Below are 25,998 nucleotides of genomic sequence, written 5' to 3'. Positions count from 1 at the left end.
GAGACAACACCGATATTACATACACCTCTGTCTGCTATCAAAAGTTAATTGCAACGTCTGATTAGACAATATTGCTCGTAATTTTTAATTTGAACGACGATATAATCCTAATCAACAGAAAATAAAAGGAAATTAAAAACTAACAATAATGCCATATGTAATTAAAAATGTCATAGAAAACAGAAAACATTCGCTCTTATCAAAAGCTGATATATAATCGTTTCAAATTTCTCCGTATTACAACAAACTAGTATATCCTGCAATAAATAGCCAAGAATTAAGAGAAAGGTATACCTTCACTTGAAAGGTATGCAATGCAAACCGCAAACATACACAGACTGAGTATATTTCGTTGTACTTAACAAAACAATGTTCAGCTACAGTATATCTTACCTCAAAATTGAGTGCATGAGATCCTTCAGTTTTCAACACTTACTTCGACAAGATTCTGACAACACTGAACTATCAATATTTTTCACCTGTTTTATTTTTAATTGCTATATTATAGACGTCATTCATTCATGATTCATATGTTTGCTTTGACAAGCAAAAAGAAGAGTGGCGTGATGGCAAAAAAACGTTTTCATGACAACCGGCAAAAGCTGCCCTCATCAATTTCATTTTATTTTCTCGGATCACTTCTGACATGTGAAAGTAGTCTGTTATTGATAAAGCAGCTATGAAATATGTTTAAAAACCTGAAACATCTACAATATCTGCTCATACTCATTGCAAGAAAACAGACTATATATAAGTCATACTGCATTAGAATTGAATTTGACTCGACAAAATTGGATCGGGTAAACAGACCAGCCATCGGTTAGTTCACACATTGCATGCACGGCGATTCACTGGCACGACTCATACGAGAAAAAAGTAGTCGATTTTCAGTCATGTTATGAATTTGAAATGAAAAACATGAAGACAACATGCCGTGCACAGGTTATTATCCAGCAAGGCACCTGCCGGCAAAAGTGATGCCTACTAATGGAAACGTGTCAATCGGATTTCATTTCGAAGTCACAGTGAATAATTTCGAAGACAAAATTTTCGTATTATTTACATCTCGTCACGGCTGTGAGCAGACATCAAGTCGAGATCAGGACCCACCGATACGATACCATAAGGATTGATGGATCTTTGACTTTCCTAGAACATAAACTTTCAACAGTAGAAAATACTAAGTATTTCGGCAGCATGTATTGGCATGAAGAATGCATGAGATATGACTTATGTAGCTACTAACTCTTGTTTTAAGTCAGAAATGCTGTATAAAAATCAATTGGATAAACCAAAAACGCGTTCTTTATACGATAAATATTTAAATAACTAACAAAACGTGGATGGTGTGACAGGTGCCTGAGCTGTGCATCCCGGGCAAATTAACAGAAAAAAGCTACTTTTTTTAGAAAAAACACACAAAGTTTTACCTAAATTTATCCACATAAAAAGGAATTGAATATAATATGATTATTAATAATCATATTACTGATAATTTACTAATCAATTAAAAAATCATTTCGACATTTCCATACATATAGTAGCCAGATACACACTGTGATAAATAATCTTAATATAATATCTTTTTCAACATTCGTCTATTTTTCTAAGTTTTCCCTACCTGATAAAGTCGTTTGATATGCTCAAAGTTGACGGTGGACGCGACGCCGTTAGTTTGATAAATATCTTTTGTAAAACCCCAAAGATTTGGATAGTCAAATATCCGTTTCTTGTTGCACTGAAAATGAAGGACGAATAAAGTGTAACAGTAATGAAGCGCCAAGTATTCTAAAATAAGGGTCTGGAACTTCAACGTAAGAACTTGAGAACTTAATATCTCTCGTGAAAAAGAATGTTTAACAATAAATATCAGCTTTTTTTTCACAGTTAGTTACCTAATTAGGGACGCCGGAAAAACGGGGTAGGTTCCGGCTCCACTGCTCTTTACTTAAGGAGGTAACAGGGGAGTTCTGAGCCCTTTTTTACCATATAATAGTCGTCTCATATATAGTCAATGCTATATAATTGCGATTTGCGATGCCTGGTTTTCGCATTGAAACTAATCGATAATATTATTGAAATTGTGCACTCCTGTGGATCTGCCTAAGTTCGCTTGTACTTGTAAGTTTAGGTTTCGCGTGGTGCTAAGATAAAATAAATGTTTCCTTTTCTAAAAACGCTGCCAGAAACTGCTCGCGGCGCCACTGTTTACCTTAAAATGACCATGATAAACAACGTCAAAACGAATCAAAGTGACAAAAAGACGAACGTCTGCTTCAGTCAGCCTCTTTCCAGTGAGATATCTTTGTTTTGAAAGAATCTCTTCAGCCTGGAGAATATTGAAAGATATGTTATCGTTCTTTGTGTGAACGTGCTTAGTGCTTGGAACAATTAAAGTTAAACATTCCCTATGTGATTATTTACTCATGGTCAATAGAAAAATGATCATTTAGTAGTCTCAGTAGTCTAACACACCATGAATGGATCCTGACCTTATCAAGACCTTGAAATAGTTTTTGAACAGCAGCATTATAAGGTTCCTGTGAGGTAGAAAACCCACATCGATAAACACCATTGTTGATGTCTCTAAAATAAAAGCACTCTCAGGGAATTGGCCAACATTGCTACCTTGTCACTGGGTGACTCTCTGGACACACATGTGACAATGCTATATTTTGTTACATGCAAAATATGAAGCCTGAATTAAGAAACAGCAATGTCACATGTGTGACTGGAAAGTCGCCCCATTGCATCTCCCAGATCAAAATTTTACACAAACTAAACATACGAATAAATCCACTTGTTCACTTCATCAATTTCTGTTTTCAAGTTGACAGGATAGAGGTCAAGCATCTGTTGTTCTTTAGTAGAACAAAATTCATTGAATTCACTGTTGAGCATTCGAATGATCTCACTGGATTCATTGCTCACAATGGTGTTCTTCACTTTATCAAACAGAACTGGTACTGTCCAATTTCCTACATATGTTGGATCTGACAAAGCATACACCTAGAATTAAACTAACTTTAACTAAAGGTTTATCAAATCAATATATATGTAAAGGTTTATCAATATATTTGTAAAGGTTCAAGACCTGCATTGATTCTTCCTAGGGGTCCTGTAAAAACAACTTTCACATGCCTGACTCAAAAACTGGCAATTGTTCACTGTATCAGGGGTACAGCCATCTTTCTCTTCAGCAAATTTCCATCCTTGAGGCTTCTCCAGCAACCAGTCAACAACATCAACAGTAATCACATCTTCCAAGCCTTTCAGCTTGTGCACAATTAAGGTCCTGTGTGCCCAAGGACACCCAAAGGAGACATAAAGATGGTATCTGCCTATAGTTTTCAGAAATTTATCAGCATTCCAAGCACAGTATATAAAAGGACATTAGTAATGCATTGCCCAACATATGTACCACATGGTACTGTTTACAGGCATATAGTGTACAGTAATGGGCTGTAATGGTATCAACTGTGCAACATTATACAGCAATATCATAGAATTTGGACTATAGCAGGGCATTATAGTAATATAATTTATTGTGCAGCAGTTTACTGTATACAGCAATTGAACTGCATTCTTTTAATACATCCTACTGCGATGTGTATTGTATAGGAATGCCTGACTCGCATAATGATGGCAAATATATACTACGGTAGGTACATTGGACATTGTATTGCACTTTTTTATACCTCGCTCAGGCTTGAAGCCAGTTGAACCGTCAGCTTTAACCCAATGCCTAAAACCAGACTCTGGTCGAACATATTCTCCCTTTTCATTAACATCTTTCTTCTTTGAAATGGTTTGTTTATCTTCCATGACCAAACAACTTCTATGAAGCTCGTACGATACTTAGTGTAAAACCAACTAAATATGTCCTTTGCGTTCAGAGAAGGACATTCTTCCTAATACAACAGTTTTATGGTGCTGATAACCACAAATATCTTCTGATAAATCCTTTAAATCGACGTTTTTTGTTGCATTAGACGACTGACGACAGAAAAGAATGGAAATTTTCCTTGACTTCACTACCACACAACAATAAAATCCCAAAGTGACGCAGAGCAACTGAGGGAAGCGCATTAGCAAATAATACCTTCAGCACTTTCAAAACAGGCTAATACAAATGACAAGTCTAAATTAAACTGTCAAACATCTTCATATAAATTATCTGGTAAATATTTACAAGTAAAAAATGTTCAAAAAATATAGACAGCTGAATTTTGCATAGAGAACACGAGTTTGGATTGGAAGAAGGCTCTTGAGAGGACGAGAGCTTTAAAAGACGCATGATTACAGAGTCAAAGAGCGCATAATTGAATTTTTTTTTCTTAACAAACGACGGTTAAATACCTTATTCAAAATGTACAAATATCTTATATCTGGCGGGTGTGAAACTGCGAGTGCAATCAGCTCATATTTTCTATTCATAATTTAACTATAATTACGGCAATAACTCGCAATAACTCTGATATTTGTACAAATAAATAACAGTCAGACCATTAAAACGGTCTCAAAGTCGCGCATAAACCACGCAGGGCCCAACGACTGGCGGAGACATCTTTATTATCGATGTCCAACTGCAACACGGGCTCTCGTGAACAGATCCTTGAAGGATAACATGGACAGGAGTATGATACAGCTGCCTTTTGCGGGTCATGTAGGGTATGTTTTTCGGACTGAGGTACAACTGTAAGATGGATGACGGGTAGAGGGGTTGGACCATGTCTAGGTGCGGCATCCATGAGGTCACCCGTAGTCTTCTCCCAGGCACATCCCCACATGTATAGACCGTAAACGAAAATCCCTTCAAGCGGTGGTTCTCGTAACTGAAAAAAACAAGACCATTTTTCATATGGTTGGTTCGCTCAAATAACATGGTTACACAAATGGTTACATCTCTATGATTTGGGCTTGCAAACCAGATCATACAGCAAGTCGGTGAAATCGCACTAGCCTGCACTGTGGGCGTTTGGAAGAAAGAAGACGGGGGAGGGGAGAGATGCAGGCTAAGATCAGACAGGAGGGGCCGGTCTACAATTTTCTCAGCTTACGTGATCTTTATCTCTGCCTGTGATGTCACTCTGCAATACAAAGAGTTCCATGACTGAGGAGCGACCGCTGCTTTCAAAATTCCTTATCGCTTCTTGTTTAACGATGGCAAGTAATCGCTTAGGATTGAAGAATGCTCCAAGCCAGTACGCTGGAACGCGATCTCGACCCTAGAAGATAAATATTGATTACAATGAACTTCACAGATTAAAGCATAGGTTAGATTTTGACTGAGCTGAGTTTCATCACATACTTGAGTGACAACACGTTCAATGTGAGAATGTCTGCTTTGTAGATCGGCCAACCATGCAGAGAGACTCCATGTTCCTGGAGGAGAAGAGTCGCCAGCCAACCGCAACCATCGCGATGGTATACGCAAATGGTACAAAGCATTTGCAGCTTCCAGAACATCTGGTGGTACCAGATCACCATGAACACCATCACTTACAGAAGTCTTGATGATCTGCATGAGATAAAAAATGTAGAGATGGTCATTCCTAACAGCTGTGGGATGAGAGACGGGGACGGATGGACCTATTGGCACAAGGATACCTTCCCCTCGACCAGCGTCACTAACACAACTGATCATATCCCAAGATGGAAAAAGATGTATTATTCTTGGGGTAGCGCAGACACACACCTGAAGATCCTCTCTGATTGTCAGAATCAACTTCTGCATCTGCTCGACTTCGGAAAGTACGAATAAACTGAACGATGTAACACCACCTTTCTTGAGCTTTTCATTTATAGCTTCCTAAAAAGGATTGTTAAACTATTCACAACATGTATGAAAGTAGTATTTATGGCCTATCCACCGTTTAAACTAAACAGGCTTAGTTCAACTGGCCCGAGGGTAACCAGCTTTTCCAAAACTCTTAGCCTCTTCTTCAAAGTCAAAACGGTACAAACAAACTCACCTTGCTCCAAGGTCTAGGTACTTTATTTAAAGCTGACGTACATATCTCCAGCAGGTCAACGTCTCTCCTGTTTCGTAACGCCCAGAGACTGGCACTAGCGAACACACCGGACTTGTCAACGGCGAGAAAACTTGCGCCTGGCAATTGCGTCTGACCGCTGACGACCACGACGCCCTTCGTGGGAGTGTAAAAGTCAGACTCCACGCAGGCGTGCGTTAGAGTGCTGGAAACTGGCATTCGGTCGTAGATCCAATTGAGACGAGTGAAGATGTACTGATCGTGAGCGACTACAGTCTTTGAAATGAGCAAGAAAAGATAAACAGAACTTAAGGAAAGTACTACAATGAATCGCACATCCTATCAACAATTAATCTATTCAATACAATTGACAATGCCCTATTTAAAATCGAATTTAAACTAAGTAAATCCATCAGTACAGTTAGAAACTTAGAAAGAGCATCCCATTTCATATTTTGCAATCAAACTTTCCAATCCTACTAATTTTGGGATGCTTTATCCAGCCGTACTGATGAATTTTCTTAGTATTAAATTTAGTTTAAAGAGGGAAGGATCCAATGTCTTTTATTACTTACCTCAGGGGAGGAATGCAAGCCACAGGCTTCAGGAACATCAAGGACATTCGCAGGCAAAGATTCGAGCGATTGAACCAGAGTGGGAAGACGAACATTACCAGAGAAGAACACAGAAGGTAATCTGTATTTGACTACAGAATATGAAACGGTGAACGAAACGTTAGGATCTTGATTAAACAGAGTAAATTTCAATGTATCAAACACATAAACTAGCCAACCTCTCGAGGCTTCAAATTCTTTCTTAACAGCAGCGGGACTAATCCAGTAGTCTACAATCGCGTTCAGGGATTGTTGATCAAACTCATCGCGGATTATTTTACCATACACAACCTACCATGACAGAGTTCATCGTTTAATTCAATCTAATATAACCAGGGTTATGGTAGAATCTATATGTCCCCTACCTCTGCCAGCATATATCTCAAAGCATTCCACTGTATCGCTTTCCCGGTGGCTGTGACTGGTGATTTAGATCGTTCGTGTGAGGTGTGTTCACCAAACTCTCTCGCAGCCACTCTGATGGCATCCTAAAGATATTACGGAGCTTTAGCTGCGGCTAAATCGTCTGCTGTTGCAGTGTTGAAATTTCTCAGAACTTACATATAGTTCAAGAGCACCAGGTTTTATGACTTCTGGCTCATTCCAGCCAACCAACTGATACTGGGACCTCAAGCGTACAACGTTATGAAGTACGCAGACATTGTGTAAGATTGCTGGCCATTCTGATCGAGTGCTCGAAGCGAGGATATCGCTATCGACCAATGACATTGATCGCACCAAGTTGTCCCGGATGTTCTACAGAAAGAGTTAAGATATGTTAAGTGAATGAAATTGTTTAATCATCTTTCTTTGGATCTAAGAAACGGACCACGAGGAAAGTAAAGAATGAGCGAGTTCAAGGGCACTATGGTGTGGGGTTGTTAGTTCTCACGGGGGTGCCCCTCCCCACAGGGGTAACCCTCCCCCTTTCATGATATCTGTTGTATAGCAAGTCCTAGTCTCGTTACCTTGGGTGAATCAGCGACCACTTTGACGGTGAGTTGCAGCAGACTGCATGGTAATGGTGATGTGATCTTGGCTGAAATCCACAATCTGAAGTTACCCTCAATCTGTTTGTCAGATATCAACGAGTCAAGCATGTCTAGAAGCCGCGGAGAGTTATGACCATCTAGAAGCAGCAACCATGTACCCTGTATGAGAGAAATAATCATCCATCATTATTCTCCTTAGAGGTCCAGTAAGGATCATCTCTATTGACCCAGTGTTACAACAGGATGAAACCTAAACTAAACTAGTTGTTGCTGTTTTCGACCTGTTTCAAAGTGTTTACGAGAATCTGCTAACCTCAGTCATAGCCTTATGCAAACTTCGTCTGGCGTATCGCTCTTCATTTGAACAACCCGTAGCGAGGTGCACAACAGACAGATCAACCTAAAGAAAACAAAATAAGATGGTATGAATAAGATGGTATGGTATGGTGTGGTATGGTTTGGTGTGGTATGGTATGGTATTGTGCATGTAGTTTACCTGTTTCTTTCCAGCCAGATCTCTGACAAGTGTCTGTAAGATGGAGGATTCCTCATCATATAACAACAACACTGGAGTTCTTGAGTCACTTTGGCGATGAACGAAGGCAAGATCAAGAGGCAGGTCTGATGTATACCTGAAACAAATCACAACCTCATAACGTCATTGATCAGTCATGGTACTGTTGAAAACCTATAGAACATCGTATGTACCTTCGCCCTAAGCCTTGTATGATAAATGATCGAGAAGTCTGAACGAGACGATCCGGTCGAATAGCTCTGATAATCATGAATCTTTGCATTGGAGTAAACCTATGAGATTAAATAATATAACAATGACAAACAATGCTTAATTCACCCAGGAGGAAACCTAAACTAAACTAACTTTATTTATACTGGATAGCTCTATCAGTTCTAAACTGTTCTTCCTAGAGGTCTCAGTAAGGATCATCTCTTATTGATCCAATGTTACTACAGGAGGAAACTATCTATTCTATCAGTTCTAAACTGTTTTCCAGCTCTATAGACGTGCAGTAAGGAACATCCCTAGCCATATTACTCACTTCTCGTCTAAATTGTCGGGCAAAGCAACAAGTTCAGGTATCTCATGTTCCACAAGTTGCCTCCATTGTGTTTCACGACCATCTTTTGTCATTTTCTCAAACGGTTCTTGGAACCAGTCAAACGACTGCGCAAGTAACTATAAAATAATCAAATACATCGCCATTGTGATCCAGTAAACACATACAGCAGAGAGCTTTGGGCTGCAAAGTCCCACAGGATCAAACGTTCTTCACTTGGGATCTGTTCTTTACTTACCTGTAACCCATTATATTGTTCATCCGTCATCCAGTCGAACGGTTTTTTTGCATTGATTATTTTCGTTTGAGACGTGGTCACTGTGCCGTGACTGAGCGCAGTTTTAACAGCAGATCCGTACGCTGGATAGATAAGAAACTCGCGGTCTCCTGGCGAAACACGACCAAATGAATCCTCAACCTACAGCAATAGAAATAAAGGATCATTCTTTAAAATAATCATATCTAACTATAGGAACTATAACTAACTATAGGATATTCTCGTATACTTATTCTGATTAAAAGACAAAGAGAATAGATTCCGTAGTGGTTATATATAGGAAGTATGCTCTAGTATAATGTTTTAGGTGGCCACTGGATGGTTCTACCACCACTTGAGGCTGCTGGTATCATGATTAGGTATCACTGTCTCTTAACATTCCTTCAGACTAGTATACTAATAATTGGCTAGGTACTACAGCTTTCCTACATAGGGTGATGTTAAGACTTCCCCCAACCTAAGGACTAATGACAGAATTCGTTCATTTATAGAGACGCTAGCTCTGTTCTATCTTATTGTTTATTGGCACCAATTTTGATGCTGGGGAGAATAAACAACAAAATTAATATTACCGCACCTCAATTGCAGAGAGCAAAGCAAACAAGGTTCGATCTTTCTCCATGAAACCTTGCGCAGCAAAGAAGAATGCGCTTTGTCCAACTCTTTCAGCCACAGCCTTCACAGCAGTTCTGTTAACGAAAACAGGGATGTATCGTGAAACGTTTGTTAAAGATGATGTGTAGCCTTGTAAAACGCTGGTGGTGTTGCAGTCTGTGACAGGTTTGACAGCCCGAGACTCGCTTCTGGCTGAGAGCAACCTGGATCAAGGTCAATGACTTACCTCTCAGAGTGTTGTATGGCTGTATCGAATATCTTCAAGAACTGGGCCAATGATATTGTATATTTCTCGTTCACCTCGCCCATGTGACGTGTGACGTCAAACAACACGGCAGCACGCCGCGCGATTGGCCGAAATGCCTCACGTGAGTGGAGCAGAGATGCTTCGGATTGTTCAACTCGTGTGATACTGAAAATAGCACAGATAATGATCAACAAAATGAATTATTTTTCTAATTCCTATGAATACTTGCTGAATCGGTTCATATCATCGTCCAATAAAGCCCGCGCATCCAAGTCAGCAAAGATTAGGGACACGTTGATTTGAAAATTACTGATGCACTTATTTCTCCTTAACAGCGAGCTCAAAAGGTCTACCTTTCCACTGTTTCCTCAAAATTTCTTCTAATCGACGATATTTTCTTCATTGTAGCAAGATCATGTAAGAATTGTCTGTTTTTTAACAAAACTTCCAGGAATTTCCTCTCCGACTCGTCTTTCATTTTCAACAAGCGAACAAGCTCCGAGACAGACTGTTGCCTGGAGTCCTGGATCCTAGGTTTCTCCAGTCCCATGAATCTATCCAGGAACATCTCTTCAAGACCATCACGTGACAAGTACATCTCGATGACGTTGATGACCGCGCTCAGCTTAGCTGGAACGCGATATGCAAGACATGTTGTAGACATGAACAACCTGGGAAGAAAAATGGATTAGAACCAAGCAATGATTAAGGTCTGTTCAAAATTAATAAATTTCTTTATTTTGGGCCGCAAATGATTGAATTGTAACCTGAATGACGGTTGACACTCTATTTCATGTTCCCCAACCTGAAAAAGAATTGTGATACGGTTGAAACGCATGCTATGTCCTGTCTAACGATGGTCTTTATGGGTCTAGTGTAGGCAACATATTTGCTAAATTTTCATGAGGAGACAGCATAAAATATCTTAAACTTTCTTTGTCGTGAAAATTCATTGATAGCACAAATACGCAGCAATTTACTGGATCGAAATTGCACGCGGTAAAAAAAAACTCACCAGCAATTTGAATGGGTTGGTGGCCTTAAGGAACGTTGGTACATTTCTTAGAATATAGTAAAACCTGTCATCTTCAACGAGAGCTCCAAGATCAACATCAGTCACAAACAACTGAGTTCCTTCCATCAGGCATGTCTCAAGATGACCACGTAACTCCTGAAAGAACAAACATTCAATGAATATGAGGCGTTGGAGTTAGTGAACCTAACCCAATCCTGATGGACATCCTGTGATATTTCATTTTCGTCTCTTTTAGTCCATATATTGGGTTTCAAAACGCTTATCGTCGGGTTGTGTTTTACATTTCTTTGTGCCACTGGTTTTTACCTTGAACTTGACGATGGTGACCTGGTTGAGAGCCGTGACTAAGGATTGTGCAACACGTTGAGGATCGCAGATCAATGGCCAAGTGTTTGCTGTTTCTTCCTGATTCACAAGACATGAGTTATCCAAGGAGAGAGGATCAGTGAGCGCCTTGGAATGTTGCAGCATCTTAAGAGCGAGCTGGAGATGTAAGAAAGACAATTACTCATGATGCGATGGTGTGATTTCGTGAAGCTTGGAACAGTTGGTTTTAGTTTGATATGGTGGGTATAATGTACTGTCTCTGTCTCGAAACATCAATAAACATTAAGGCCCGTTCCGTCTTCTGATACAGCAATCGATCCATACACCTCATAACCCCTCATAACCCCTTATAACGCCTCATAACCCCTCATAACCTAGATGCGCACCTTTCCGTTGAGGTATTCACAAAGCGGAAGGTCATAAAATACTTGTTTCGATTCTTTTGGTAAGCCATGCTTTGAAGATGCATTTGTAAAATACGCCACCATCTTTTTTCTACACAAACAAAGCAAGATGAGACAAGAAACATTGACAAATGCAGAAAATTGCCTTTCACGTCGGCATATTCCAACTGCTCTTTCCAACTGCCCTTTAAACATGCATATGCTACCTTTGATCAATTCCCATTGGTCCACAGTAAGTCAGAAACGCCGCAGCCGACATACAGTTTGACAAGAGGACTTCAGACGAGGAATACTCAGTCACAAACACTCTGGAATCCTCTTCAAAATCTTTCAATCTTTGCAGTAGTTCTTGTGCAACTCTGAGTCTCTCTGACGAGGCATTCACCTCATCCTGCAGGTCGTATTTTACCATCACTGCTTTATCAAACTCCTCTTGCAATGTCTCCAGCTCCTGCTCTAGTCTTGGGAGGTCAGCTTCGGTGAGAACAGGTTCGGGCTCACCATCCGCTGGCTAAAATCACAAATATTACGACAAAAAATGATCAGTTTGTCGAGTCAGGAGTAAACAAAGTTGTTGTGCTGCACTCCATGGAAAGTAATTCTTACAATATTGTTCAGCCTTTTGAAAAACGAGCTCTGTTGCAACATGCTTGTCAACAAATTGAAACAGTTTTGATGGTTCATTCATTCAAGCATTGTTTATAACAACGCTGCAAAATAGCAAAACATTGTTTACTGTTTTAAAACAACTTGCATCAATGCGATGATTGTTACGCATAATGAAAGTATTTAGCATAATGAAAATGTCCGAACAAAGTTTGCTCCTATACATCAGAAGAGTGCCCCAGCTGGTTCATTTCAATCAAGTTTAATCCCGCTTATATCCCACAGCAACGCTGGGTCACCATAACCAAACCACGCTACAGAACATTGTGGTAATGATAAAACGAAATCTGGGTTTCAAAAACAAACCTTCTCCTCGTGGAAATCATCCTCACTGTATCTCTCGTCATCTGTGAGTTTCTCGTGTTCCTCCTGTTCCGCCGACAGCTCAGCGATGTAATCCAGGACCTTCCTGTAAGGCTTGTATTTCTTCGTGTACTCAAGTAGTGACAACACATACTCCACGAGGATGACGGCATCTTCCGAAGAGTATCGTGCTGCTGTCACGGTTATTCCGACTGAATGACGACGCTCTGAAAGGGATGAAATATAATGCAGAATGAACCCTTCTTATGATGCCGTTGAACCCGGGAAGCCTGATGTTACAAGAAGATTGATTGGTTCGTTAGTTTTTGGGAGCCAATCAAACTTAGCGTAACATTTACATCCCGCGTTTTACTTCATTCATGGGAAAGATTTATTCAATATTATTTACAGAAGTTCGTATTTGAAGGGAAAAGAGGAATGTAGTTATTTTTGTTGTTTTTGAAAGCTTAAATATGATTATAGTTTACCTGTCTGTGAGTAATTCTTTCCGGGAGGTGTGTTACCTGTCTGTGGGGAATGTTTTCCGGGGGATGTGTTGCCCTTGGATGTGCCACTACGCAATGATTTCCCGAGTTCTCCGAGTTCATTTTTGGCAAAGAATGGTTCAACACTGCGAACAATATCATCGGACAGGCCTTCCTCCCAGCTCACGCCATGAAGAGCTTCCGCGAATTTCTGAGAGTCGCTCATGAATGTCTGTATGGCTTTCCACGTCTGACGATCCATCTTACCATCGCTTGATATACCTTAGAACACATGATGATTAAGCAATTGCCAGGGTGATTGACGAAAAAATTATTGGAGGTAGAATATATACCGGTATATGGTATATTCGGTAAATTCCACCATGGTCTAGTATACCATACTCCGATAAATTCTCGAGTATACCGTTTTCCGGTGAAATCGACTATGGTCGTATTCGCCGGAAAACGACTAATTCGATCTTGGTCGTATTCGCCGGAAAACGACTAACTCGACCATGGTCGAGTTCGCCGGAAAGCGACTAATTCGACCATGGTCGAGTTCGCCGGAAAACGACTAATTCGACCATGGTCGAGTTTGCCGGAAAACGACTAACTCGACCATGGTCGAGTTCGCCGGAAAGCGACTAATTCGACCATGGTCGAGTTCGCCGGAAAACGACTAATTCGACCATGGTCGAGTTTGCCGGAAAACGACTAATTCGACCATGGTCGAGTTCGCCGGAAAACGACTAATTTGACCATGGTCGAGTCTGTTGGAAAACGGCGTATTCGACCATGGTCGGAACATTGTATATTCAAATTTGGGTAAGGCCGAGTGTACTGGAATATGGTATAATCGACCTTGGTAATATAATATACCATATGCACACAGTATGATGTTATGTATGAGTAAATAAGCTTTATATATTATCCAAATGTAGTTATTTATAACTTAATATGGTTCACATGTATCAAAGGAGAAAAGTAGCACTACGAATTAATTTACCTGCATAGGAAGACTGTGGTGGAGCTCGTAGCTGACTGGGTTCTAGTCTGTTTCTTTTTTTTCCGCCGATACTTGAAGTGTCGTCAGTCACTGCTGCTCCATCGAAGGACTTCCTGTCGTGACGTCCTGTTGTGGAAGGCGTTGAAATGAATGGAGAGAACTCGTGTTTTCCAAGCAGTGTCATTGTCATTAACATCACCAGCCCGATCATCGTGGGAGGACTTTGAATCGCTTTGAGTCTTTCACAGCACGTGCGATCCAACCGCTCTTGCCAGACAAGAACCTGGGGAGGAAAACAACAGTCACGTCATCATATGATAAAATACTTTCCGCTGGTTATTTAAAAACTATTTCTTTATTTCATTCAATAAAAAGATCTGTGAAAACAAAGTGGAATGCAAGGACATGCAATGAGTGGCATAAAGCCTCCTTTCCACTCGCTGCTAAACCCAACCCGCAAGCTCTATGGCAATGCGATTATTTGCATCGAATTGAAATCAACACCAAAGTATTTTCATTGGTTAAAAATCCTCGCAGCGAGCTTACGAGTTGGTCATTGTGATGAATTAAAAAGAGTCTTAAGCTTACCTGATCTTTAGCCTCGTCTAATTCTGATCTCAACCTCTCTTGTTCCCTTTCTGCCATTGCAATTTCTTCAACTGTTTTTGCTTTCTTGCTTTTCATTTTTGCGACCTGAAACGAACATGAATATGGTGTAATGGTCCAGTGGATGTTTCGTGTAAAAACTTTTCAACAGACAGCGTCATGAAATAACAGCCAACAGCGGTTATTACAAGCAAACCAGGGTTTACACAAGCGTATATATTACCTGGATTCTTTCAAATTCTTCGTCCAATTCATCTTTCTCCTCATCAACAAACAGATAGGAATCATCATCATCAATTTCGCTATCAATCAAAGCGATGAACGACCTCAAGGTATCGCTGCCTACACCAAGTTTCGCCTTTAATTTTTCCAAGACGGTTGATTTTGCGGTGAGGTCCTCCAAAAGCTTGGCTGTGGTTTGGTTTGCTTCCTCGAACTCTGATTTCGTCTTGGTGATGTAGTCCTTCAACTTATCGGCATCTTGGCGAGCTTCGGAGAGCGTATCGAGGCACAGTCTAGAAGTGATTTGAGAGATTTGGTTTGTTCTTTTCAGCCGTGTATAGGGAAGGGGTTATTCCCATGATCCCGATTACCCAAGACTCGACAAAGCGTTGGATGATTTTGAGGTATTAAAATGAGCCTTTAAGTGACCAAACAAACACATGCTATTGTCTGGATGACTATATCACTGACATGATCACATAATAGACTTATTTCAATATCTCAAAAAGCCATCTCACGGTTCGTTTAATCTCGGTTAACCGGGGTCATGTAAACAGCCCCTAAGAACAGAAACTACGCTAAAGTTAACCATTAATAAACCTAAACACGTGATGAAACTCGTAAATATTGTTCTACTTACAAGACGTTTTAGGCAAGGTTTCATCACATACCTTGAGTCGTTAAGAAGATTTTTAGTCTCTCCTTCTTTCTTCTTTAGTAAGCTCATGAAGCAATGCAATAATCTATCGTAGGTCGTTGGACCCACAAACACTTCGTTAGGCAAAGCGACATCGATCTGACGGTTTGCCAACGCAATTCTTTCCATCAATAAATCTCGACCGTATTCATTGTTCGAATCGTTCTTAGCTTGTTTCAAGTCCTTCGTTTCCAACTCTCCACCAGGATTGATAGCCATGCCTCCGGCCCAGGGAATATGGTGACAATCTTGCAGCACAAATTCGTGGATCGATGCTAGCGTTGAGACCACGCTGGGTCTGATAGAGGAAAGAATTGTAAGAATTACTTAAGATTGATTTGAGCTGGATCTTACCAATATTTTACACGTTGTTTTGGATATTTGTCCCAGTTAAAAAGGTTAAGGGTGTGTATAAGTACAGATAAGTTTAGCCTGTTGTTAGTTTAATTGAAAATGAAGACATTCACAGTACCTCAATACAGAAGAAGTTTCATCTTGGAACAAATCATGTTTTCGCAAGAAGTGTTTTGCTTTTCCAACCAAAGCTTCTTCTCCCCAATGTTTTACCCAATTGATATGACAGTTGGATAAGATTCCAGGATAATGGCTACAAATAAAATATCAAAGTTTTTTCGTTATAATATAAGTGACCCTTTTTTACCTTGTACATGATCGAAGCACCTCATCAGAGCAACCAAATGATACGTTTTTTCAACAGTTCTTGATCAGAGCTAAGCATATCTGTACAAACCTTCTTGATACATAAAACTGCAAAGCTGATGAGCTGTATTCAGTGAAAGTCTTTGCTAACTAAGACTATATAGTCTTGTAACGTTGAAATGAAAAGGATTACAGTGGACAGTACCTTGATGTAGATGACAGAATTTTGTGTGTTGGCTGTAAACAGAGGATAATGTGAAGATTTCGTTTCACCCTTGTCAGGAAGAACTTCATTGGATCAGTCAGAAAACTAGAAAATTTCCTCTTTATCGATGGCATTAAAGCCTGGAGAAATGGAAAAAACACTGTTAAGAGAGAAACAGCAAAAAATTAAGAGAAATGCTGTCGTTTTTCAAACGCATTAGGAATATTAGAAAGACGATTTAGACAAGTAGATAGACAATTATTCACAAAGCGTAGATGAGTATAGCATACCACTGAATCCAGCTTTGTTTGGGTCTGATATAACAGTATACACACATGTATTTTCTCTTGATTACCTGGAGTAGGCTGTTGATTTCATCTTCAGAGAACAAAGGTGGGTATTCTCCACTAACCAACAAACTGTTGATAGCTTCAAGATAAGAATCCTCCAATAACTCACGATCCTACAAAAAAGATTTTGTATGAAGTTCACAGAGTTTTATCATTAATACCTTTATGAAAAACAAGTCATAGTTGACTGAGCTTTCAAAGAGCGCAGATAAAGTTTAGAAAAGAAATGATCTCATCATACCTTGATTATTATAGTAGTTGTCTTGCCATCACAGCCAGCTCTACGAACGGCTGATCGGAGACCATCGAGAAACGAACCGCGATATGAACAATCAATAGTGTGTATGGGGTACTCCAGCATGTAGAGAGCCAGAGCGGCCAGGTCGGAGAGCTGGGAACCAATTGGGCCAACTAACAATAAATTACCACTAAAAGAAAAACAATTTCACTTGGATAGTTTGATTTAGGTGCCATTATATTCTTTATCCCTTATCACTGTTATCAAGAGGATAGTTTTCACAACTTATACTATATATAATTTCATTATTATGTAAGCAGAAAAACTATACTTGGTTCAATTCGTGATAATAGGACTATAAGCTGTAGATTACCTGTTTTTTATGCTCAAGATGCGATGTATTCGTATGACATGGGAGATGATGTGATTGGACAACATCAAGTTCAAAGGAGATGTCGAAAACTCGTCGTTGTATCGCGTGAGGTATGTCTCCAAGCAGGGAATTACTTCATCCAAACTAACCACGGCTTGATGAGTCGTCTAATAAGAAAGAGAAAGTGAATTAAGTACTGTACAAGTGATGTAGTATGATGAACGCCATTCACATAAAGCTAGACCACATACAAATTGAATTGATTTTCTATATATCTTGTATCTAATCTTGTATCTGTACTTGAGTTCTAAACACTAAACAGCTCTTGCTGGTACAAGTACAAAGCGATAACACGACAATACCTTTGTAACGGCTTTTGATGATGCAACTGCTCGGCCTGTGTAGAGCTCCTTTGTGTCTGTTGCAAACGTCACAAAGAATTGAGACGGAGAATTTGCCGGTTTCTCTGGGAAATACTGCAAGAAAGGTTTCGATTGCATCACTTAGTCAATCGATATTTTCATTCCTTGACATAACCTAAGATGTTTTTCTGGGTTTCTCAAGGTGAAGATTTTACCACTCTAATCTGGTAGTTTGCAATTCTGAAATCATGGAACACTTGACTTACAGTTTTAGTCAGATCTTTTACTTTTCTTTCAAACCACGTGCTATCGTCAGAACGACTTATGCGATCGCCTACAACTCTGTGAACTTCGTGTTGCCATAGAGACACGACATAATCCTCGTCAGCTCTCATCTCCTCAGGACAATTTTTTAATCCCTACAAATGGATAAGATTAGATTTAATCCCTACAAATGGATAAGAATGAGATCAGATTCCACTGGGATCACATCGGATTTTATTCTCAACAACTGGATCAGATTCTGGTTGATCAGATCAGATCAGATTCAAATGGCATTAAATCACATTTTAATCTCTACAACAGGATCAGATTTAGTGGATGAGATCAGATTCTAACGGGACAAAACCTAATGTGTGCGGAGAGACATATGTGGAATCATGATCTCACAATGCTACCTGGAACACTCTTGCAACATCACGTAGATTGAAATGATAATGAAGACGACCAGGTGTGGGTGAAGCCCGTAATGCTTGCTGGACACTCTCGATCATGGCACATGTTGCTTCGGTGATCTGTTCATGCAACTCTTGTTGTAGACCCATTCCTTGGTTGTGAGACATATTACCCTGAATATAAATAAATATCGTTAACTTCGCTCGCAAATAACTTCACACTTAAACGAGGATGAAAGTTGTTTGGGGTAAACTGGAGCTTCAAATCTTCAAAGCTTTAATCTTTGGATCGTGATATAAGTGTAAAAATGATATAAACTCACCTCTAAAACACAGGTAACAATACTAAACAATGTCTTAGCGGCAGGTTTTGGAAGGCAGAAAACAGCAAAGTGGCGCTAAGATGTAAACACAGAACAAAAATGCCAGGATTAGTAAAATAATCATCACATATTCAAGCTCAGAGTTTCCATTTGGTGGGACTCATATTGACTGAATCACCGTCTGAGATTAATAGAGGAAATTTGGCTAATGATTTAAGGAGAAAATATTGTATGTAAACCTTTAGTCTGTTTGATATTGGTGTGTGAGATCCGGTAGCAGGAGCTTTGAACGATGTATTCATTGTGGCAATCACAACAAGATCTTCAAGTTTTCGCCATTCGAACGGTTTCTGGAGCTTGTACAATGCACGGTCGTCCAACAATTGTCTTAGGAGCTGGGGGAAGAAAATCGGGAGTTATAAGGCAGCAAATAGATCATTACCACGCGAATACAGTGTTTTCTAAAGCATTTCAATTTCCAAAGTGTATTCAAAGACAGATGATTCAAAATGAGCAGAAGCGGTTGGGATGGAAAAGACGCACACATTACACGGTGAATTAGTATTACACTAGTCAGGAGTGATCTGGATCTCGTGCTTCATGCATGTACAGACACAATCTGTTGTTAATCTCACCTCGTTAACCTCCTGAATTCCAAACACGTCTGCTTCAGGAAGGTTGAGATCTTCAATGAAGACACTGAGTATCTTCCCGCCACGAGCACCATAGTCATAACCTGTTAAATTGAACAAAATAACCCAGTTAAGAAAGCCAGTGTGGTTCATAGGGTTACACATAACACGACATGGCCACTAAACTGTGTAAACTGCGGATATATACGATCTTATACCTTGTCTATGATGTATATTACTTTCAATGAAACGTTGAAGAGACGAGGCTGTTGAATTGCTCGAGTAAACAAAACGACGAACCATAAGTCTCTTGTTTTCGGTGACTACGATAGAAAATAATATAGAGTGATTGGTTAATATGTCTAGCATATTTAAGACTCCTTCTTTCACGATATACATAATAGGATCAGGTGTTGATTGGCAGCGAGAATTAAATGTATTAATTGTTTGGTGAAAAGTTACCTTGTTTATCAAGGAAGTCGTTGACCAGACATGATTTTCCTGCCCCCTCTGGTCCAACCAACAGAATATTTCGACCTGACATTCTGACCAAGTCCATTAAGAGACGAATACGGATCTGTTTGGAAAAAAACACATATTTCATAAAAAAACTTTCACATATCCAAAAGTAGAAATTTACCACAAAGTACATACATATATAAATAGAAATAATCAATCTTGACATAATACCGTTTGATCTGTCTCAACAAAGACTTCTCCCAGTAGATCCGCTGCATCAAAATAACTCTCGTCTGGGACTCTGAAAAATGACAACACATACACGTCAACAAACAATGCAAATCCCAGAAAACGAGCCTCGTTCAACGTTTTTTTAAACTGAACTGAATCCGTACCGCGATCTCCATAGTTCCCATTCTCCAGACTCATCCAAATAATAATCAAATACGGAGATATCTTGATCATAATCAGGTAACCTGCGGGGATAAAACAAAGTCCAAAGAGTGACTATAATTGGACTAGAAGAACTACGATATTTGAAAGCGGTGTTCTCTCTTTGACTCTCATATCGATTGTTTTGTAAACTTCGACTGGCTTAACTTTAAAGAAGAGCTTTTATGTCCGGTAAAAAAATGTTGGAAAAGGAACTGTTAAAATCTGGTTATTAAATTGCATGTGTGCTTTCTCAACTCACCCAGTGGTAAGGGTGAGAAGTAGGTCTCCAAATTTCTTTCTATCTTGGTCATCCAGTAAAATACCAAACGACCAGATTAATGAAAACAGAAAGAGTCTTTCTATATGAAGCTCCCCGCTTAAATCAGAGTTGTTCTATAAAACAGTGGTTGAAAACAGGAATGGTGAAAGGCAAGCATGCTCGAGTAAGTTGAGTCAATGGTTAGCTTAGAAAGCTCAGCTTGACCACAAAGGAAAGGTAAAACCATACTTACATGCATAAGAGATTCAAGCAACGATAGACAAGTACGGAATAATCCAACTTCACAGATCTTCATAAGAGGTCTACACATTAAAACAGAACAGAATATCATACTTATAATTACAAACACGTTAAGGAAAAGGGTTTACAGCATGGAGAAACCATTGGAAGTTTAAGAAAAGAGGCTTCTTTTATGGTTTAGTTTAAAACAATGAATTTTGATTTTTTACTTTGCATCGTGAAGAACAAAATGAGATATGGGGTCAAGTGTGTTGTTAAAAACTTTCATGAGGCACTATAAGAAATGAAAGGAAATATGTTTAAAAACCTGTTTTTCTACGAGTAATATCTCTTGATTTGGTGAATGGTAAATTCGTGAGTATTTTTAATACCTTTCTTTCCATTGAACTTGTTCTTTCATTGACATATGCTTCGGCAAGTGGCTGCCAACCAAGGACATCGTCATCCATATACACCATGGCCTAGAATAAGATGTTGGACATGAACCAATCAAATTTGATAAGTCTATCAGGTTAACCAATCACAGACACTTTGAAAGACACATGAACCAATCAAAATGTAGCAAGTTCATCAGGTTAACCAATCAGGAGAGGAATAGGTCGGAGAAAGGTAGAAGGAGAGTAGTGGAAGTTGAATCCGAACTTCCCTGATGGCATAATCGGATACCTGAGCTAGACTAGAGTTGTTTATTGGCGATTAAACATACCGTTCTAGATAAGATTGCAGGTGAAGCATTCGTCAAATCATCCGTCTCAAATACGATTCTGACATCATCGGTCAGGTGCAGTCGTTCACAATTCTCCAAAGTCAAATACTGAAATGTGAAAGAAATTACATGATCAGGGGCCGTCCCTGAGGTAGACACTTCCACTTTGGAGGTCGTCTTTTGAATCTGAGGTTAACAAGTGGAAAACACACATATACAGTCCCTACCTTGCCATTATCAAGCACACTGGATAGATTCTCCGCCCAGCCTTGATGCAATGGAGCATCAAGACATAACCACGTAGTTGTTCTATGAACATTATGCTCCTTGTTTGCCTTCCTCCAATATGATGTGAATATCCCATCAATCCAGTCCCCATTAGGGCCGAGTTGGCCGAACATAAGGGAGATATCCGAAACGGCCAGCGGGTTGATGCGTTGTAGTTTATGCGCATGTACTTGGGCTCCAGTGTTGCCATGGATAACCAATGACCATCGTGCTAGGGTCTCCACCAATGACGTAATGCACGAGGTCTTTCCACTACCAGGTCCGCCAGCCACTATTATACCTGGGGAAATGAATGAAACAGCACGTCAGTGGCAAAGACGTAGTACGCTATGAAAATTTCTTTGGTTTCTGTAGATGAGTTTCTAAGATATGTGAGAGCAATGTAGATCAGTGATAAGCACTAGAACCAACTGAAGAAATGCTCAAATTCCGCTATCATCAAAGAAAATTTAATGGCCTTAACCGTGTCATAGCAGTAATTCTCATAGTATTACAATAACTGACAGATAATTGTTCATATTTTTATTATTTTGTTATAAATGAATGACAGCACAAAAGATTGAGCTAAGATACCATTTCATTGCCTTATATAATTTGAAATAAATTGAACAAACTACTTACCGTGATTCTTCTTCGATAGATGGTACATTTGGACGACCTTTTCCGTCCATTGGGGCCTTGCTATTAAGCCGTTTTCTGAAGCATGTTTTACCAGCAATGATTCAAAACTTCGCTCATTCATAATGTGCTGGTCCGTTGAAAAGGGAACACGTAGCGAGCCACTGAACACATCACGAACAACACCATTGAATATACCAAGATCCTGAAACAAAAATAAACAGTTTTTTTTAAATGAAATATATCGAATCATGATGAAGGTGAGCTGGTAGTGATGTGACTTGATTCATTTTGATTTTAAGACGATAATCTTTCGTGTGAGTCATGTGAAGAGCACTACCAAATCGCTCCCACCAAAAACCATAGGTTTCTTGAAGGCGCTTGGTAGAAATGAGGTCCTACTTGTAGCCAAAGAGGAGGGCTCTGGGAGTTATTTTGCATTGATATTCAGTGAGGGTAACTAAAGCGGATGCATAGAAGTGTTTTGAGTTTCTATTTCTCTTACTTCTTGAGACAAACGTGGTCCAATGCACTGTTGCAACACTTGCATAGCACAGGAATGGTCAAGTTTTGCAGCCGTTGTCAGTCCAGATGAAGGTGAACCTGCTTTTTTGTCCTTGTCTACACTGGCAGTGTACTTCGACGACCTGAGCACTGGGCAAACAGCAAAGGAATATTATCAAGATTTTCGAATAGCAATTCTAGTTTGCAGTAAAAACTAAATCACAACGGTATTAAGTTTAAATAAATAAGTTACGGAACAGTTCTTTGTTGAGTTAGGACGATCGTACCAAAGTTTGTTTTCACAGTTTCAGATGAATCGAAGACGCTCAACTTACTTGAAGTATTACTGGTAGGTCGCATTTGAAAGTCTGAGGTCATGGTGCTAATCTTAGTCTGATTACTTGTATTCTGACTTCGTCGCATTTCACCCAAAGTCTTCACGACTGAGATGAATGATGATAGACCGAACGTTTCAGCTGCTGTATTGCTTCTAAAAGAAGATATAATGAAAAATATGGTAATCGAACTGTATACTGCATACCATATACAAGCTATGGCGGCATACGCTGTCATATCTTACTTCATTTCCACAGCAGGAACCCTATACAGGCATTCCTAACATCATGGGGAAATACTTGCAGTGTGTGTGGGGAAATATCGTAATGACTTGCCGCATAAAAAGAACACAGGAACTTACAACTGTCCTTGACAGATTTTAGCTACCATGGTGTATCTATCGGCAAGCACTTTTGGAGACTTTAATCCCTGACCAGCGCAGTGAGCTCGCAGAATAAGAGACATGTCTGGCATTACCATTGCTATGGTACGGAAATATGCCTTCAGTTCGGTCGTCATGGTGAAACTGTGATCATCTGAGGTGACTGTGACGAGAACATTGAATGTTGGTTTGATAACAATCTGAAATGAAAAAAAGAGGTTTACTTGAAGTTACTCTTCGTGAGCTCAGATTTCGATTCAGATTTCAGGGCAAACAACTGCATTGGATCTCTCAAACGGATTGAATTATCATTTAACTTCAATCCTACTTCAAATCTGTCGTTTGTCGGAGATAAGATTGATAGGAACGCGAACCACAAACCATTCAACAGAATAGCCTTGGGAGTGCCATGCATGGGGACACATGCTGAGGATACCTTTAAAGGTACTTGTACCATAGTATGGTAACCTGTTCTTTGTGAAAACGATTCTACTCTTGCATAAAACTCACCTCTTTCCCCTCATCAACAAAACATGAACTGCTCCCAACTTTAATAGCATCAATTACGGTCTGCACATAATGAAATATAACAGAAACGACCGCCGGTGGCACGCGATGAAATTCGTCGAGGATACCCCAACAACCTTCCTATGAAGAAAATGATGTTTTACTTGAGATTGCTCTTTGTCAACAAAATTATATACTTATCAGTTGCACAAAAGTGTTAGTTTACATGTACATTACCAGCGAAGTTGGCAAACCAGAAGCGCAAACATTAATAGCATCAACAACAAGGTAGCATTGATAAACTGGCAGATATATAACGGTTTCAATGTCTTGCCTAGAATTTCTATAATATTTTAATTCCCTAAGCTTACTTGCGCTAGGCCAGTGAAGATCTTGGCAACCTGACCAAAGTCCATTTTTGGTGTACAACTCAAGCTGACAAAATACTGGCCCAACATGTGAGCAAGACCCTGCAACAATATCGTGATACACAAAGATATTTTGAATCTTTCCTTTTTTGAAAAGTCAAACGACGGTCCCTCCCATAGTAGTGTACCAACCTTGGCTGTCTCTGTCTTGCCAGTACCGCTGGCACCAATGATTGCACCACACTGATACTCCGTCACCGCCTAAAAAACAAAACACCATATTGTAGAAAAAAGGAGAATAAAACTCTGTCTAAAGTCGACAAGATGAAATGATTGATGATACCTTGGTTAAAGTTAGGAAGCATCTTTCCGTTATCGGCGTGAGAACGATGGGCATTCTTGATCCATAAAACTCGTTGCCATATTCCAAGTCGTTTTCCAACAAATGCAGCAATGAATGAGGTTTACCATCCTCTGAACAAAAGAGATAAATTCAATGAAACTAGACTCATCAAAAGCAAGTCTATTTAGACTATACTATTCAATAAACTGATATTTTGTATAATTTTATATCGTGTCAACTCCATTCCGACAATGACCAACGTACAGTTGTTCTCCAAAAACTGTCACTAGTGAAAGTTCAGATTTGATTTCCACTGCAACTACCTCTCGCTGATCTATCGCGCTCGTGATTGGTTAATCTGATAGACTTATCGCATTTGATTGGTCCACGTTCTCTAATCTCGCTGATCTATCGCGCTCGTGATTGGTTAATCTAACAAACCTACAGCATTTGATTGGCTCATGTTCAAAACCCCCCAACAAACGTACTTCCTTTTTCTCGTATATCTCCATAAAACCTCGTGTTTCGTTTCCATTCAAAATCTGTGACATCTCGTAGCTTCCGTTTGCCAAGATCATCCACAATGTCCCGCAGGTACATGCCGTACTGAAAATAAAACAATAAAGAACATCAGGGACTGTGTTCCAGAAGTAATTTCACCAGTAGTGGAATGGGAAAGATTTTACAATGGAGAACGTGTAAGCGACCTCTCTAATAGATATATGTTTAGAAAGGGTATTAATTGTCTCCAGCCCTTACTCGGAGAAGCTCAAAAAACGTTTGCAAATATTGTATTGTACAGTGCTGTCTTACCGATAACAAAGCTTCTAATTTATCATGTGCAGCAACGGTAAGGTTCTGGTCAACGTTTCTCCAGCTTCCCTTGATTAGAATGTTAGGAAGTCTGCTCAGAATGCTCCAGAAACGTCTCACAGCATTTGGAAGTGCCTTCCTATCCATACGGATATCTGCAATAGCCTAAAAATGGCAAGAGATTTGATGAGCAAGTTTGGTAGAGGACTATGGTAGTCCTTACAAAGATCTACAGTACGGAACTGAATGGATAGCTTACCGTCTCGCATTCTCTAGTCCACATGTACAGCAGCCCAAGACAAGCAACTTGAGGTGGATACTAAGGAATGAATTACA

At 39.6% G+C, this 25,998-nt stretch overlaps 2 protein-coding genes across 3 annotated transcripts in view; both read right to left on the bottom strand.

Moving 5' to 3' along the window:
- Nucleotides 1-9: 9 nt before the first annotated feature.
- On the bottom strand, nt 10-4,009 carry LOC114534726 (glutathionyl-hydroquinone reductase YqjG-like). The gene is made up of 7 exons (XM_028556196.1): nt 3,699-4,009; nt 3,142-3,341; nt 2,789-3,009; nt 2,493-2,586; nt 2,213-2,329; nt 1,622-1,738; nt 10-1,149 (listed from the first exon to the last, which is right to left on the bottom strand). The coding sequence occupies exons 1-7, from the start codon at nt 3,823-3,825 to the stop codon at nt 1,060-1,062; spliced, it is 966 nt and encodes a 321-aa protein (XP_028411997.1). The 5' UTR covers nt 3,826-4,009; the 3' UTR covers nt 10-1,059.
- A 298-nt stretch (nt 4,010-4,307) lies between these two features.
- The window catches only part of LOC114538394 (dynein heavy chain 8, axonemal-like), a 32,669-nt gene continuing 10,978 nt past the window's right edge, over nt 4,308-25,998 (bottom strand). Inside the window, exons 30-90 of one of the 2 annotated variants that reach the window (XM_028559574.1) lie at nt 25,922-25,981; nt 25,663-25,827; nt 25,338-25,455; nt 24,850-24,980; nt 24,699-24,767; nt 24,510-24,608; nt 24,142-24,279; nt 23,611-23,831; nt 23,249-23,403; nt 22,915-23,063; nt 22,413-22,614; nt 21,731-22,071; nt 21,504-21,611; nt 21,169-21,258; nt 21,007-21,071; nt 20,790-20,859; nt 20,537-20,670; nt 20,238-20,318; nt 20,074-20,143; nt 19,846-19,960; nt 19,602-19,706; nt 19,387-19,487; nt 18,991-19,146; nt 18,752-18,826; nt 18,432-18,602; nt 18,021-18,173; nt 17,755-17,868; nt 17,393-17,559; nt 17,023-17,209; nt 16,787-16,894; nt 16,432-16,571; nt 16,039-16,173; nt 15,541-15,864; nt 14,871-15,162; nt 14,630-14,734; nt 14,042-14,324; nt 13,039-13,317; nt 12,554-12,777; nt 11,788-12,092; nt 11,564-11,672; nt 11,157-11,333; nt 10,830-10,985; nt 10,582-10,619; nt 10,168-10,485; nt 9,794-9,979; nt 9,530-9,641; nt 8,914-9,093; nt 8,658-8,794; nt 8,308-8,406; nt 8,096-8,231; nt 7,913-7,999; nt 7,576-7,758; nt 7,169-7,363; nt 6,973-7,095; nt 6,787-6,898; nt 6,569-6,699; nt 5,976-6,269; nt 5,699-5,812; nt 5,312-5,521; nt 5,061-5,228; nt 4,308-4,835 (exon numbers count right to left, since the gene is read on the bottom strand). In XM_028559574.1, coding sequence (XP_028415375.1) covers nt 4,509-4,835; nt 5,061-5,228; nt 5,312-5,521; nt 5,699-5,812; nt 5,976-6,269; nt 6,569-6,699; nt 6,787-6,898; nt 6,973-7,095; nt 7,169-7,363; nt 7,576-7,758; nt 7,913-7,999; nt 8,096-8,231; nt 8,308-8,406; nt 8,658-8,794; nt 8,914-9,093; nt 9,530-9,641; nt 9,794-9,979; nt 10,168-10,485; nt 10,582-10,619; nt 10,830-10,985; nt 11,157-11,333; nt 11,564-11,672; nt 11,788-12,092; nt 12,554-12,777; nt 13,039-13,317; nt 14,042-14,324; nt 14,630-14,734; nt 14,871-15,162; nt 15,541-15,864; nt 16,039-16,173; nt 16,432-16,571; nt 16,787-16,894; nt 17,023-17,209; nt 17,393-17,559; nt 17,755-17,868; nt 18,021-18,173; nt 18,432-18,602; nt 18,752-18,826; nt 18,991-19,146; nt 19,387-19,487; nt 19,602-19,706; nt 19,846-19,960; nt 20,074-20,143; nt 20,238-20,318; nt 20,537-20,670; nt 20,790-20,859; nt 21,007-21,071; nt 21,169-21,258; nt 21,504-21,611; nt 21,731-22,071; nt 22,413-22,614; nt 22,915-23,063; nt 23,249-23,403; nt 23,611-23,831; nt 24,142-24,279; nt 24,510-24,608; nt 24,699-24,767; nt 24,850-24,980; nt 25,338-25,455; nt 25,663-25,827; nt 25,922-25,981 — 9,597 coding nt within the window. In that variant the 3' untranslated portion in view covers nt 4,308-4,508. The remainder of the gene's footprint in view (nt 4,836-5,060; nt 5,229-5,311; nt 5,522-5,698; nt 5,813-5,975; nt 6,270-6,568; nt 6,700-6,786; nt 6,899-6,972; nt 7,096-7,168; nt 7,364-7,575; nt 7,759-7,912; nt 8,000-8,095; nt 8,232-8,307; nt 8,407-8,657; nt 8,795-8,913; nt 9,094-9,529; nt 9,642-9,793; nt 9,980-10,167; nt 10,486-10,581; nt 10,620-10,829; nt 10,986-11,156; nt 11,334-11,563; nt 11,673-11,787; nt 12,093-12,553; nt 12,778-13,038; nt 13,318-14,041; nt 14,325-14,629; nt 14,735-14,870; nt 15,163-15,540; nt 15,865-16,038; nt 16,174-16,431; nt 16,572-16,786; nt 16,895-17,022; nt 17,210-17,392; nt 17,560-17,754; nt 17,869-18,020; nt 18,174-18,431; nt 18,603-18,751; nt 18,827-18,990; nt 19,147-19,386; nt 19,488-19,601; nt 19,707-19,845; nt 19,961-20,073; nt 20,144-20,237; nt 20,319-20,536; nt 20,671-20,789; nt 20,860-21,006; nt 21,072-21,168; nt 21,259-21,503; nt 21,612-21,730; nt 22,072-22,412; nt 22,615-22,914; nt 23,064-23,248; nt 23,404-23,610; nt 23,832-24,141; nt 24,280-24,509; nt 24,609-24,698; nt 24,768-24,849; nt 24,981-25,337; nt 25,456-25,662; nt 25,828-25,921; nt 25,982-25,998) is intronic. The other variant, XM_028559581.1, reaches the window with a different exon arrangement.

The sequence above is a fragment of the Dendronephthya gigantea genome, unplaced genomic scaffold (assembly GCF_004324835.1).
Source record: "Dendronephthya gigantea isolate DGI-Jeju-01 unplaced genomic scaffold, DenGig_1.0 000002F, whole genome shotgun sequence".
NCBI lineage: Eukaryota > Metazoa > Cnidaria > Anthozoa > Malacalcyonacea > Nephtheidae > Dendronephthya > Dendronephthya gigantea.
Note: the sequence above shows the minus strand (reverse complement) of the source record. Positions and strands in the feature narration are given on the sequence as shown.